This window comes from Neodiprion fabricii, chromosome 2, assembly GCF_021155785.1.
Source record: "Neodiprion fabricii isolate iyNeoFabr1 chromosome 2, iyNeoFabr1.1, whole genome shotgun sequence".
NCBI classification, from domain to species: Eukaryota; Metazoa; Arthropoda; class Insecta; order Hymenoptera; family Diprionidae; genus Neodiprion; species Neodiprion fabricii.
The window spans coordinates 1,665,663-1,679,139 of record NC_060240.1 but is presented as its reverse complement, the minus strand read 5'-3'; the positions used below and the strand labels follow the sequence as shown (position 1 = coordinate 1,679,139).

At 42.2% G+C, this 13,477-nt stretch overlaps 3 protein-coding genes and 1 long non-coding RNA gene across 5 annotated transcripts in view; 2 read left to right on the top strand and 2 right to left on the bottom strand.

Annotated features, from left to right (window-relative positions):
* LOC124174731 (glycosyltransferase 25 family member) overlaps positions 1 to 4,219 on the bottom strand; it is a 41,496-nt gene extending 37,277 nt beyond the window's left edge. The window contains exons 1-5 of the mRNA XM_046554154.1: positions 3,691 to 4,219; positions 2,122 to 2,350; positions 1,631 to 1,979; positions 624 to 743; positions 5 to 194 (exon numbers count right to left, since the gene is read on the bottom strand). Coding sequence (XP_046410110.1) covers positions 5 to 194; positions 624 to 743; positions 1,631 to 1,979; positions 2,122 to 2,350; positions 3,691 to 3,920 — 1,118 coding nt within the window. The 5' untranslated portion in view covers positions 3,921 to 4,219. The remainder of the gene's footprint in view (positions 1 to 4; positions 195 to 623; positions 744 to 1,630; positions 1,980 to 2,121; positions 2,351 to 3,690) is intronic.
* LOC124174734 lies at positions 3,338 to 4,837 on the top strand. Its single transcript, XR_006868997.1, has 2 exons — positions 3,338 to 3,640; positions 4,522 to 4,837. It is a non-coding gene; the product is annotated as an uncharacterized LOC124174734 (long non-coding RNA).
* LOC124174730 (mitochondrial DNA helicase) lies at positions 4,548 to 7,820 on the bottom strand. Of its 2 annotated transcripts, none has more exons than XM_046554151.1 (6): positions 7,032 to 7,820; positions 6,433 to 6,665; positions 5,657 to 6,341; positions 5,163 to 5,407; positions 4,756 to 5,076; positions 4,548 to 4,697 (listed from the first exon to the last, which is right to left on the bottom strand). In XM_046554151.1, the coding sequence occupies exons 1-6, from the start codon at positions 7,294 to 7,296 to the stop codon at positions 4,548 to 4,550; spliced, it is 1,899 nt and encodes a 632-aa protein (XP_046410107.1). In that variant the 5' UTR covers positions 7,297 to 7,820. The 2 variants fall into 2 exon arrangements, with proteins under 2 accessions (XP_046410107.1, XP_046410108.1); XM_046554152.1 differs by having other exon boundaries at positions 7,153 to 7,820.
* Positions 7,821 to 8,758: 938 nt separating this feature from the next.
* LOC124174733 (NADH dehydrogenase [ubiquinone] 1 beta subcomplex subunit 1) lies at positions 8,759 to 9,154 on the top strand. The gene has a single exon (XM_046554160.1). The coding sequence runs from the start codon at positions 8,901 to 8,903 to the stop codon at positions 9,072 to 9,074; it is 174 nt and encodes a 57-aa protein (XP_046410116.1). The 5' UTR covers positions 8,759 to 8,900; the 3' UTR covers positions 9,075 to 9,154.
* The last annotated feature ends 4,323 nt before the right edge of the window (positions 9,155 to 13,477 follow it).

Here is a 13,477-nt window from a genome sequence, read left to right as displayed (position 1 = left end):
TCACCTTCCGTCGACCGCGTCGATGGTTTCGGCAAGGATGCCAAGCTCCTTGAAACAGTGCCGCATCCTCTCACGTCTCTCTGGTCTCCGCAGAAGGTTAATCATGTATATCTTGTCCATCCCAAGTGTGTCCTTTACCGGGTAAGTAACGAAGCGAGCGAGGTTCTTCGACAGTGGGAGCTGCTCTTGGTAGGCTAAACGATTAAGCATTGCATTTCGTCAGTAATCAGAGCACGACTCATACCCATTGTTGCGAGGCTGGCCTCAAACAATTAGGTGAAAAATGATTTACGACTTTTGAAACACAGAACTAAATCACCTTCGGCAAAAGTGTGAAGGATGTCAGGAACATGGCCAAATACGGTACACCAAAATCTGCACGAAAATCGGTAAGTATCCGTTCACGAATCGGGGCTGTTATACAGCTGTGTTATATTGTGCTATTATCATGATCCGCCCTCATGAAATATTTAGAATGAAAAGTTTGGAAGAGGGTAAACAGTCTCAAAACTTTCAGACGTAAACTGATGACTATTCTGATGGTATCGATCGAGTGAGCCCTACTTTCGAGCTACCTGCGCTTCGAATGATATTACAGACGAAACTGAAAATTTTCAGCTTACCTAATATTTCCAGTTTTAAATTCGTCAACTGCTGCTTGTCTTGAGATATCGTGTCCTGGCTCTCAAGGGGCACCGTAATAAAACCGTAAACTTGGTCATTGCAGATATGCAATGGGATGCCTGAAAAAAATCAGTATTAATGGTTGAGATTGTTTAAACGAATGCAAATGCGAAATCGGTCAACGTAATCTGAATCGGTAGTAATAAATATTTGACTACTTAGTAAATAATACAAATTATACTTTCAGGCAAAAGCATAAATTGCAGTAGTACTATCAAGCTGTTCAGGCGCGTATTTTCACTGTTACAATAGAATCTTAACTATGTGGGTAACCCTCTTCTTTGTGTGTACAAATAAATGCTTACAAACCAGGGATAAGGCTGGTTAATACCATAAACCAATTCATGCAGAATGAAATACCCTGCGGTACGTCAAACCCGTGTGTTCCAGCTCTTCCTGGAAATCCCATGGCAACAAAGTAAAAGTCAACACTCGAAATAAAAACAAATGAAGAAACAAACATACACAAAATCATTGGAATAAAACAGAATTATAAATTCTGAAATTGTAGAAAAAAAAATCTTTTTTAAAAATACAAAAAACTGTACAAGTGCATGAAGGGCTCGCGCTCTGAGGGTTCCGAATAAACTTGATTATTTTTTTTGATGTGATATAACTAAAAAACAACTATTTTGGGATTTTTTCATTCCTTGTGCTGTGAGACCTTGCTTCTGTATATACCCCATAGGTTTTATTGCGTTGACTTAGAAGCTTTAATTTGTTACACCTCCAAGGGACCGTAAACCTTAGTATTTGGTATTAATTTCAATTTGCTATCTCTACCCGCTCCTGAGAAAACAGGTCATGACAGACGGACATACAGACAGATGGACAACGAAGTGATCCTATAAGGTTCCGTTTTTGCTTTTTGAGGTATGGAAACCTAAAAATTAGCATGTTCACTTACTTTCGAATTTCTAAGAATGATACAAAAAAATTTGCTTACCGGAAATATTAGCGCCAACAGCGAACGTGATGATGTCGTCTCTGGGCCCGTCGTATCGTTGCGGACCGAGCTTATCAGCGTTGTACGTAAGTAAATCACTTTCGATTTTTTTCAAGTTGATAAGAACCGCGCTATGTACCATAGGAACTGTATGGCATCCAATCTCCTCTCTGAACAATATCGGCTTGTATCTGTCTGTCCGCATGTAGTAGTACTCCTTGGTCATTCCGGCCCAAAAATTACTGTACATACCGTCCGATTTTAACAACGGTGCAATGACCGTCTCATCTTTGGATATCAATTCCGAAAGCGTTTTTGGATTCGTTAAAAAAGCGTCAGCGTCGATCATCTGGAGGAAGAAGTGTCCGCACGGTTATCAATACATATTTTTGCGCAATTCTTTCTGAGAGTGAGTGAGGCGATACGAAATGGTACGCAAAATATGTACATATATCTCCCGCTAGATATTAAAAGTATGTATAACGACTTACCAGAAGGAAATCAGCCCACATATTTCTCGCATTCGCGAGAGCTTCCTCTCTCAGATTAATCACGTGATTGAATCTTGCATTGTTCCAATCGGCGATGCCCTTTTCCCCTTCGAAACCGCGCGAGTTCTCGTCATACGTGAAGTAAACCTTGTGGTATTTTTTTTCCTCCGTCTCTAGCCACGTTTTCAACAGGTCTAAGGTGTTATCCACGTTATTGTCACTTTGAATCCTGTGAGCAAAATAATAATAAAAAAAAAACAACGTCTATAAGATGCATTTCAAATGTTATGTTTTGGATTTTCAAACTTGCAGTGAATGAAAAAGCAATCAGAAGACAGGATGATGTTGAAGTTAGTAACGTTATTGTAACGATTCATGCTGAAGAAAAACCGTTATTACGGAATTTTGGAACTATTTGAAGTTCAGCAAACCGTAATAAAACGAAATATACTCATATTTTCCAATTATAGTTACTTCAATATTGTTGTAAAAATAAGAGATCAGTGATTTCTTGTCAACGTTTCGTTACAATAACGTTACTAACTTCAACCTGGTAAGACGAATTGTTAACATTGAATATAGTTACCGAAAAGATCACCAGTGAACGATAAACAAACAAGCTAGGCGAATAGTTTTATACACGTCATAATTTGGAAATTTCTATATGTTATTGTTCCTTAGATCAACCTTAGATTACGCTACCTTTAACAAGGTGGTCTTATACTTACCGTTTTGATAACAGAACCCTGCCGTTAATTAGTCACCTTTACAATATTTTTTTTTTATTCTATCTGAATGTTTACCAAGAAGACATCATATTCTACATTAAAACGTGTCATTATGCATTATGCGAATCCGACAACTTTAGAAAAAACTTTTCTGCCATACGAATTGTTATCCTTCACTATTTCGAGATACCTTTCTGACATACGTATGGAGAAACAAAAGACGATTTTCACGCTTGAGGCTGAAGTTAGTAACGTTATTGTAATGATTCGTGTTCCGGAAAACCGGTTATTTCGGAATTTTAAGAATCTCTGAAATGCAGTAAATTATATTAAGGGAAAAGTAATTGATATTTTCAAAACTTAGCCACTTCAAAGTCACTACAAAATTTCATAATAAAGATTTTTTCTCCCAATGTTTCGTTACGCTAACGTTACTACTAACTTCAGCCTCATTTTCAAACTCCCGCTGCTGGTGGCACATGTCGAGAACAGGTATCCATGGTGCGTGCGCAGGAAAAGTGATACCTAGTAGCGCTCGTGTGGATACGTGCAGGCTACGTCAAATACGCACGTTCTCAGTTATTTCGCCGAGCGAGGCATCGGTGACAGTTGATTATTGTGACCGGGACGCGGTGAATAATTGTGACGTAATTAACTCGTTAGCCCAGTGAATACCGCAGAAACGAAGTAGTTCGGACTTCGGGAATTGTATGAATACCGTATCAACCGAAGCTATGATTGACAACGGAGTCCGTAAATAATTGACGTAACACGAGAAAATCGTGGACACGGTAAGCACGTTCAATTGAGGATTAATTTGATTATCATGCAGGCTACTCACCACAGTGATATCCGGTCTTTCGGATAGTCCAGGTTTTCAATGAGAGTCAGAAAGTAGGGCAGCGTATGAGCCTTGTTGCGTACCAAAGTAGCGATGAGAACGGTGGGCTGTTTTTGGCTCCTCGTGTCGGTTAAAACGCCGGTGGCGCAAGCCCAAACGGCTGTAAATACGGCAACGAGACTTGAGGAACTGCCGCACTTCATTTCACGGCGTGATAAATAAAACTGCATAAAAAATAGGTGCGAAGCTGACTGTAAATATGCAGAAAGGAAGCGCGAGGTGTGTTACGGCAATGATATACGCTCGATTTTCACCGAGGCACAGAACTCCCGAGGCGAGGCGCGAGCCCGCGAGCACCAGAATTGAGCTCCGCTAGATAGAAATTTAACAGGAAGACGAGACTAGAATAAAACAAAACAAACGAAATGAGTGCGCTCACTGATTTGCCGTAGCAGTCAGGCGCGTAGGGTGATGTGATTGTGATGTATGATTACGCCGCCAGACGCATAATAATGCGTGCTGCGAGAAGTGCGAGATCCGAGAATCGAGTTCACTGTCTTTACGCGTAATTACACACGCCCTCGCTCTGTCGATAATGCAGAGTTTACTAACGAATGGGTTTCCAAGATGACCGGAGCAATAGGAATTCGACGTTCAACCGTCGGATTGGTCGTCGCAATTCTTCAACTTTTATTCTATTCAATTTGTTCAATTATCTGATTTTTTTTTCTTTCTCTTCGATTGCGCACTAATTGTCAAGTAACAAAAATTCTAACTATACTAACAAGAAACCAATGATGATAGTCTTTTGTTTTTTGATTTTTTGTTCAGATCACCGAAGAGAAGAGGAAGGTTCATCAACTAGCATTAGAGTCTTCCCGATCAGATGCTGCAGCCACCTGGTCCGCCTCCGTCTTTGACTTTCTTTTTGGTGCATAACTCAAGCTTGCCTTGTCAAAGTCCATCATCATCACTCCTAAGTCACCGCTGTATCGGTTTTTAGCTACCTAAAAAGTGCACAATACAATGTAGAAACTGTTGTGCATGTATTAAAAAGTCAATTACCTGTAAATATTTTTTCCCTCGTACACTGGTGAGTCTCTTGTCCTGTATTATGAGAATATTGTCAGCCTCTTGGCTAGCCTTAGCACCACCAAAAATGGATGATGTGGTAAGGTCGTCTGCGTCCCTTTCCTTCCTAGGGTGAATGACGAGGGTAACATGACAGTTGAACTTAGTTGCAAATGTGCGAAAGGCTGCTACAACCGCATCCTGCTTCCAAAATCTGTCCATGTGTTTCTGCTCGTCTGATATACCCATCATAAATTGCACGTTGTCGATTATGACATGCGCGATATCGTGAACGTATGTTGCGTGCTCAACGGCCTGAAAAGCAATAATGTATCAGTATTTATGTTTAAAGTTAGTTCTTTGAAAATTGCTGATTACCCCAAATTTGGAATTGTACAAACCTCCATGACCACTTTCACGCTCTGCTGACCGTGGAAAGTCATGAAGTAGATTGGAAGTTTTTCAAATTCGTCAGCGTATGTGTCGAAGAGGTCGAGATTTACATCCAAAGGCATACCGGCCATCTGCTGTAACATAGTCCTCGCTAATCTTGCGTTTCGTATCTCAAAACTACCCCACAGTGTGTTCACTCCTTGCATAGCAAGGTCTAACGAGTATTCGCTCATGAATGTCGTCTTCCCGCTACCTGCAAGATTTCTACTACAGGAATTGCATAGTAACAAAAGAAAATGAAGTGGTCGTCAATTATTTTTGTAAGTTCATCACAGGGATAGAATTTTGATGCTATATGTTGTAGGAGTCTCTATTCAAAGGTGTTCTGACTAGATTTCATGAAACTCATGACAAAAATTTTTTTCTCATGAACAAACCCAATCACATAAAATTCCAAGAACCATGGACTCAACCAAAGTAATGAATAGCTCTTCGCAGTTACCCGTGGGGCCAGTCAAAACGGTGAATTCTCCTTTCCTGTGGCCTTTAAGTATCCTGTTCAGGGTTGGATACCTTTTCCACTTGACTCCCTGAACACGATCAATATTCTGAAGGTCACTGAGAACGTCCTGTCTCAGGCTCTGAAACGTCGTGATACTTTTGTGCCATATAGGCTGTGCGTTTTGCAGTATGCTTTTAAGATCGTGGCCAAGATATGCCGCGGTTTTGGGGTCAGGCTGAGCACCAGTTGGGCGTACAAAGAAGCAACGTTTCTCATCTAGCTTTTTCGCAAAATTCCTGGCTGTGTCCCAACTAGTCTCGTCGTTCCCAAACCACAGAACGAGCTTCTTGTAGTTTTCAAAGATCGGGAGGGCTTGCTGGGGTAGGTTTTTTAGTTCATGGGGAAGACAGACAATATGGGTAGCTGCCCGCTGAGAAATTAACGCGAGCAGGTCACGGACACTCGGAACCACAACAGCATGACTATTTGAATCAGTCTTTGCTCCCTTCTGTTTGTAGATTATCACGCCACCAGCCTTTGCCGCCGGTGTCGTGTCCTCTGACTCCTCAGTCACAGACTTGTAGCCTGCTACATTGCTGCTTGAGTCCGTCAGAGGTAGATATAGCGTCTTCGTCGAAAGGCTGTACACGCAGTTCAGAATTGACAATGTCTCTTTCGGAACTGGCTGAAATTTGTTGTAATTTAATCAGTATGATGACATCCAAACTTTATGGAGGTTCTGGATGTCCAGTAATTCAAATCACAGAGAAACTTACAGGGATTCCAAGATGCTGCAACATATTTTGGTATTCATCGTCGGTGAGGTTTGTGACTAGTTGACATGTAGCCTTGAGTTCGTCCCATTTACCTTTGAAATCTTGTTTGATGGGTAAAGTCTCCTTGAAAGCTGCTAGCTCCTTTACTATCTTTCCGCTTTTTCTCGGAGTCAAAAACTTTTCAATAATACTCCACGGTCCCGAGTGTCGGCAATTGTCACATAGGAAAAATCCTAAATGCAACAAAAAAAGATAAATTACTCACGACATTGTCTTCCAATATTTTTCGAATCCGATTCCACTGGATCGCGATTCGCGCTCTTTCAAAACGACGCCGCCCGCACGAATCAGTGATTCGTATTCAAATGATTTAAATAACTATAAGCCGCCATGACACATTGACCAGGCTGACCAATCGGATAAATTGACGAGACATTTGCGCGGGATATATCAATTTGATACCTTCGGACCAGAGAAAGAAACGATTTGCTAATATTGTGAGGTAGCTGAAGGTTGTTAAAATTTCAAAACCATGTGAATGCAGCCGAATCATCTATATTTTAAGTCATAAAATTCTGATTGATGTATGAATAACCGACCCGTTGTTTTGTTGATGAAGACTTTGGGCTGGTCTTTGCGTTTTGCGCCGGCACAGATAGGGCAGTCCATGGTGATACAGGCATGACCGTCCACATAGTTTAAAGCCGCAGTTTTAATCACCTTTTTAATTTGAACGAGCGGTACAGCGTTTTCATCCTCGGCATCTGCCCAGTGATAAAACCGAGTCGGGTTAAATATTTTCTTATCGCGTTTACACCCGAAACTTGATCGTACAAGTCTAACTATGAATACCCTCGAAAACATATTATTGTTATATACACGTTTATATACATCGGCTTTTTTTCTTATCAACTCAGTAACGAAATTTCTTTGTTTTATTTCCGTTACGAACTTGATAGTCGATTCTCCTCACTATTATTATCACGACGATGGCAACAAACGTGTTGAGATGTGTAAGAAAATGAGCTTAATCATAATATTTAAGTCCGATGAAAATCCAACAACATTGGATAATACCCCACGCATCTCAACCGAATTAATTTGCCGATTTAACGCAACAACAATGCTGCCTGCAAGTGGGCAAGCTAGTTCACCACCGGCACGTTCTATCCCTAACCTCCAACTCGATTTTAAGATCATGAAGCTTAGAGATAAATGTGGCTTGTCACGTGCTGTGACAGTGAGTAAGTGATCCGCGGCATATTAGACATCAGTACGTCGAAAACGATGGATCACCTTCACGGCTTGCTTTCAATATTAGAAATTCGTTTATTGTTGCTCTATATTGCAGCACTAGACGAAATACCCCCTGCGCTCGCGGACAACAAACACATACATGATTCGCCGCGCCATTTGCCTAGCTTCGATATTTCGATACTTTGTCTATAGCTATTTGTTTACTTCAAGTCGCGTCTCCATCAAAAATTTCTTCGGACCCGCGTCCATACGAATTTGTGTTCTTACTGTTATGGATATCGTTGGATACGCACAAAAAAGTGTAACATACTCAGAAGCAAAGTTTTTTCCTTCTCTTTTATCCCCCTGAACAGTTTTTTTTCTCAAAAATTCTCTGACGACACAGAACCATAGACCTGAGGATTTAAGACAGCCACCCTTTTGTCGCCGCATAATCGACTTGGATACAAGGCTTAACTTGTGTTCCAAAATGCACCAGCAGTGTACACTACGATAATCGATACTGTTAGCTGTTATTTCGAGAGAGTGAATCGAACAAGAAAAACGAAAGAAAACGTTCAGAGCTCCAAAGCGCTGAGTGCTGTCTTAATTTTTATCTGGATATGGGTTTGAAGGTAAACTTTGTCAGCCTAACTTGTCTGTATGACATTCACCGCCAGACCGATAAAATCTTTAGAGAACACCACTCAGATTTATATAAGCCCTCGGATATTATACACAGGGTCATTTCCGTTTGCTTCATGAATCCTAGATGTCGGCTGTTAACCTAAACCAAACTCTCTTCCATACTTTGCCATTCAATTTTCAACCTTACGGAAAGCTATTCCACAGCTATATAGGCGATAAAAATCTGCGGAAGATCCGTGTAATTATATAAACTAGATTAAACCTCTTCTTTGCAACTGATTTAATACTTGTGAGATGTTACATAACACGAAAAAAAATTAGAATTTGACTTGACCTAAACTAACCTGATCCACAAAATATGCTAACCTATGCTAATGATGTTTTTCAGATTGATGGCAACTCCTGGTAAAATATCTATCCGTAAACTAATAAGTCGTTACGCAGCTGTCGTCATCTTCCCAACGATTGCAACTTCGTCAATATTCTTGGACTGGAATCACACCAGGAAGTGGAAAATAGCGGAGAGAGAACGTCTGGCGGCACTAAACAGCGAGGAGCTACATTAGTACAGACAAAGAACAAGAATGGCTATTTTAGGATTTACCCGTGAATTTCTACTAATGGTTGTGCCCTTAACTGGGTATGCCTTTGGCTCCTGGATAGACCGTCAGGAATCCCTGAGAATGACACGCTTCAGAGATAAATCTGCGCTCTACGGCAGAACACTTGCGCCTGGCGAACCTCCGTCATGGCCGTGAATTGAAATATAAGTATATTGGTTACCGTAGCATGATGATTTATTATAATAAAGAGAAAGAGCGGAGATAATGAAACGATATTTTCATGAGTTCTTTCTTACTTCTAATGACCTGAATTAGTTAAGATTGGCAGTGAAATATCGGTACACGATTCTCATCACAGAGGAAGTTTATCTAACAGTTTTATTTCACCTCTGTGTATATAGAATATCAAATTTTTACAAATTGAGAATTTCTATCAATATTTTTATGAACATAATTGTAAATCTTATTTCGGGTGTTTCTGTCAATGAAACACATATCGCACAATCAGCACAAGCTTTCTAAAGTAACGTTTAATAACCGTTCCATCAACACCCCTCTGAAAATGATTTATACGCAATCAGAGAATGTCGGCTAGCGAAATATTGTGAATTTTTTTCCCTTATCATTTTTCAGCTTCTGAATTTTCTCGGGCTTTTCTTTATTCGCCGGGGGTTTCCCAAAGTTCTCTTTATCGTTCTCGTAATCTCTGTTCGCCATTCTCTTATTGGCTAAATTATAGGCCTGCCTCTTCTTCTGCAGCCAGTCGCTCGCTTCCTCGTTCCAGAAGCTGGTCTTCTCTTTGGTCCGTGACTTGATCTGATCCTGCCCGCCGCAATCAGCCTTATTTTCCACCCTGAGCACCGCGACATCCGTAGTAGAATCGCCAGGCAGCTTTTGCATCCTATCGATCGATCCGTAATCCTGGAATCTCGTGCCCTGGCTCAGTACAACGGCGGATATATTCTCGCTTATCTTCCGCAGCACTTTTCCACTCTCAAACTCCAGCCGGTCGGCATCCAGGTCGAGGCTTCTGGGCCGCGGACTCTTCGGCCCCCGTTCGCTTGCGGATCTCGCAAATCCTCGCGGTCTGCGGACGAGACGGGGGTCCAATTTCTTCGAGGTGATAGCGAACGAGGAGTCGCCGATGTCGGCGGAGAGCGTTGAATCCAGGTCTTCGTAACAGACCTTGGGCTTCGCGCGGCATCGCCAGCTGGCATAAGCGCTCCACTTCGACCGGCAGCGATCCACCTCGGAGATTGGTTTGCCGTTGAACCCGGCATTTATTGTCGAGACCAAACTCCTGCTGATCTCTTGATGTCCGATGCTCACCGAGGGTTCCGAACGCGCGGAATTGCTGCTGGATCCTTTCGACCGATTGGAACGACTCGAGGCCCTTGAGCCAATTTCGCGATTATCCGCGACCGGGTTCATCTCGTTTTCTCCAGGAATCCTTCGTCTGTCAGGATACGGTGGCGGCGAGGGTCTCGAGTCCAGTTCGTCCTCATCGAGGCTGTGGCAGGTCCTGGCCGTGCACCGCTTCAGATACAAATCTGCGCGCTGTATTTTCTCCTTGATAAGCCGTTCGAGGATCCTGAGCTCTTTTTCCTTCTTTAGCAGCAGCCGCTCGCGCTCCTGAAGTATGACTTCCTTTTCCCTGATGAGCGACACCCGCCGTCGTAGCAGTTCAAGCCTCTTCATCCAGTTCTCCTTGAAGATGACCTCGCTGACCTTATTCGGACTTTGCGCCACCACAGTGCATCCATTCCTGTTTCCGTGGTGGCAAAGCTCCTCACAGCTTCCGTATCCCGGCTGCGTCGCCTCGCAGTTTGACTCCTTTATCGACTTAAGATCCGAACCGGACCGCTGGGACGGCAGGAAGTCGTAAGATCGAGAGCGCTCAATGTTCCTCGGCTCTTCCTCGGTAAAATCGAGACATTTCATTCCGAGAAACGGGTCAAACTCGCCTTCGTCGGACACTTTGAAGTCGTTCGCGGCTCGTTCCGGTCCCTCCACCGAATGAGGATTACCGCCGCCACAGCAAAGGGATTCCTCGAGATACGCGACTGCTTCCTCATCGCCCATCCTCACACCGTTTTCGGATGAATTGAACCCCACAAGATTTTCCCGAGAGTATTGAAGATCAAATTCCCAGCCGTCTTTGGGATTCCTTGATTGCGGGGCTTCTGGAATGCTGGCCGTCGGCCCCTTTTCGTCGATCCCTGACAACTGCTGCTCCTTTAATTTCATCTCAACATCGTTCGGCTGCTCCTTGTCGTCGTGAGATTCCAAGTCAAGTTCCTTCGTAGAGTAAAACACCTTATTTCCTTTCGGTATTATGAACGTTTCTACCCGATACATTTTCCGACTCACTGATTCCGCCCGCTCATTCTCCGAGTTGACTGTTACTAATTCCATTATTTCGATTCAGATTCAAACTTGATTCCAACCGGGTGTATTCCGATAATTCTGCGGCTAGCCGTCGCAACTGCACTTTACTCGCGGTACTGTAAATCCACCAGTTGCTGCATGTGCCTCGAGTCTGTGAAGCCCCATTGTTTCAACTTCCACTAACAATAAAACGTGATTTTCCCTCGGAATTCCAGAGCCTTGCTCCTCCCCGCCTGTTCAGGTACACCGTTGCATTTCCGACACTCAGCTGCAATTGGATGGGATTATGTGCACTGCTTATCGTCGAGCTCGGGACGACGGATTACGTTTCGTTAGCCGAACAGTGACGCTTCGTTATCGCATAACTTCATAACACACGCCGTTGTTCTACGACTTCCAGATTCAACACACCACCGCCGTCAGCATCAACTTCGAAATGTTTCTTCGCCGCATTAATGCGAGGACTGGAACCCAGCGAGCAGGTTTGGTGGGGGGGAGGATCGGGCAGGACTCCCCGTTAGGGCCGTTTCGAATGGTCCTAACGGTCGGTTGTAGGCCGTTTTTTGCCGACAGCCTGTGCCTCTGCGGCCGGTGCATCGGCGAGCCGGTACCTGCTTTCACATGCACATGGCGATTAAGTGTGCCTGCACGCCTGCTGTCTGTGTGTGAGGGGATGGTAAGGATTTCCTGATATTCATGCCGTGTGCAGGGTAGGAGGCCACTTCTTACTATTTGTGCGCTCTCTTATATATTATGGCGCGTATTATCCTTCGACCGTTGGTCTATGGTCTACAATTGGCTGTTCCATCCGATTCTCCTCTTCGTAGACCTGTTGCCGCTTTTGCAACACAGATGTTTTCAATTACGCAACGTTTAGCAGATAGCCCTTTATTTCCTTTCCCTTTTCATTCTGTGTGTTTGCTCGACACCCTGCGGAAATAGGTCATGTATGCCATAAAATGTAACAAATCGCGGATATTATAAGTATGAATACTTCCAATAGTGCTATATATTAAAAAAAAAGAAACGTAATTAACGCGAAATTCATTACCGATTATTGCAGAAAAAGGTTTCAGTGACTAAGAAGAAAATTGTAATGTATCGCGAGTTTCCTGTAGATATCTACCTACAATTTTATAGAAAATATAAACATTTCTAAATCATTGAATGTGTAATACATTCCGGGTTATACGCTAAAGTTTGTTAATGTTAATGTAAAACCGCCTGCATTTGAATGCAATTCATAATAATGAGTGCATATTTTACTGAAATCCGCCTGTACTTATACGGTCGATGAAGCATTTCACCGAGACGTACATATGGTGGTCGAGATCCTGGCGGATGAAAAACCCTATGTTTAAATTGCACTAATTTTCGAAATGCCTGAAAAGTAATAAAATGCGTGTTGGTAACGTACTAATCCTCTGCCGGATTGTGCATCACGAAAGCAATGGATAATGCAGAGCACAATTACCATAGCAGTTTTATTGTAATGGTAAAAACTGAGCAAATCGCAAACGTTGACAAATGATATCACTGCAGCATGAATAAATAATTAACAGATTTTGCAAACTTAAACTTTCCTGCAAGACATTAAGCTTATCAGATTGCCGACATGCATTTTACTACTCATCAGGGTGCGTAGAAAATTAGTTCCGAAAATCTATTTCGTGTCTGAGGACGCTACTGAATCAGGGCCATGAAAAACGCGAATGTGGGGCAACATTGCCAACCTATCAGACGAATATCTTTTTAAATGGCGCCAAAATAATTCTTTAGATTTCTTAATTGAATGCCACCACAATACTTCTTCCGATGTCTCAATAGCGCTACAGTAATTCTCCATATTTCTTATTTTCAAAAGTGTTTTTGGACGGTATTGAACTCAATAAATACAGGAATACGTATTATATTTCATTTTTTCGCTTTATTGTATGAGCAATTTTCCTAGAAATATATAATGATAATTACCGAACTAGATAACATAGACAGATTTATATCTTGCAATCTGAATTATAAGTATAAACATATGAGGAACTTTTACTTATATAATGTGTTTTCATTTTTTAAATATTTAGAACTACCAACATGTCAAATAAGTGTGTTCGAAAATTGCAGTCGCTATCTAATTGGTGCATATTTTTTTAGAAACCTCACGATTAGTTGATTTTTAGTCTATTGTTTCGATTTCACAGACCATCTGTAGAGAT

Coding starts and splice junctions, on each gene's coding strand:
- LOC124174733 (XM_046554160.1), top strand. CDS start 8,901: ATGGCTATTTTAGGATTTACCCGTGAATTTCTACTAATGGTTGTGCCC.
- LOC124174730 (XM_046554151.1), bottom strand. CDS start 7,296: ATGTTTTCGAGGGTATTCATAGTTAGACTTGTACGATCAAGTTTCGGG. Junction 6,342..6,432: donor TGCAGCATCTTGGAATCCCT/GTAAGTTTCTCT, acceptor AACAAATTTCAG/CCAGTTCCGAAAGAGACATT. Junction 5,077..5,162: donor GCGTGAAAGTGGTCATGGAG/GTTTGTACAATT, acceptor ATTGCTTTTCAG/GCCGTTGAGCACGCAACATA.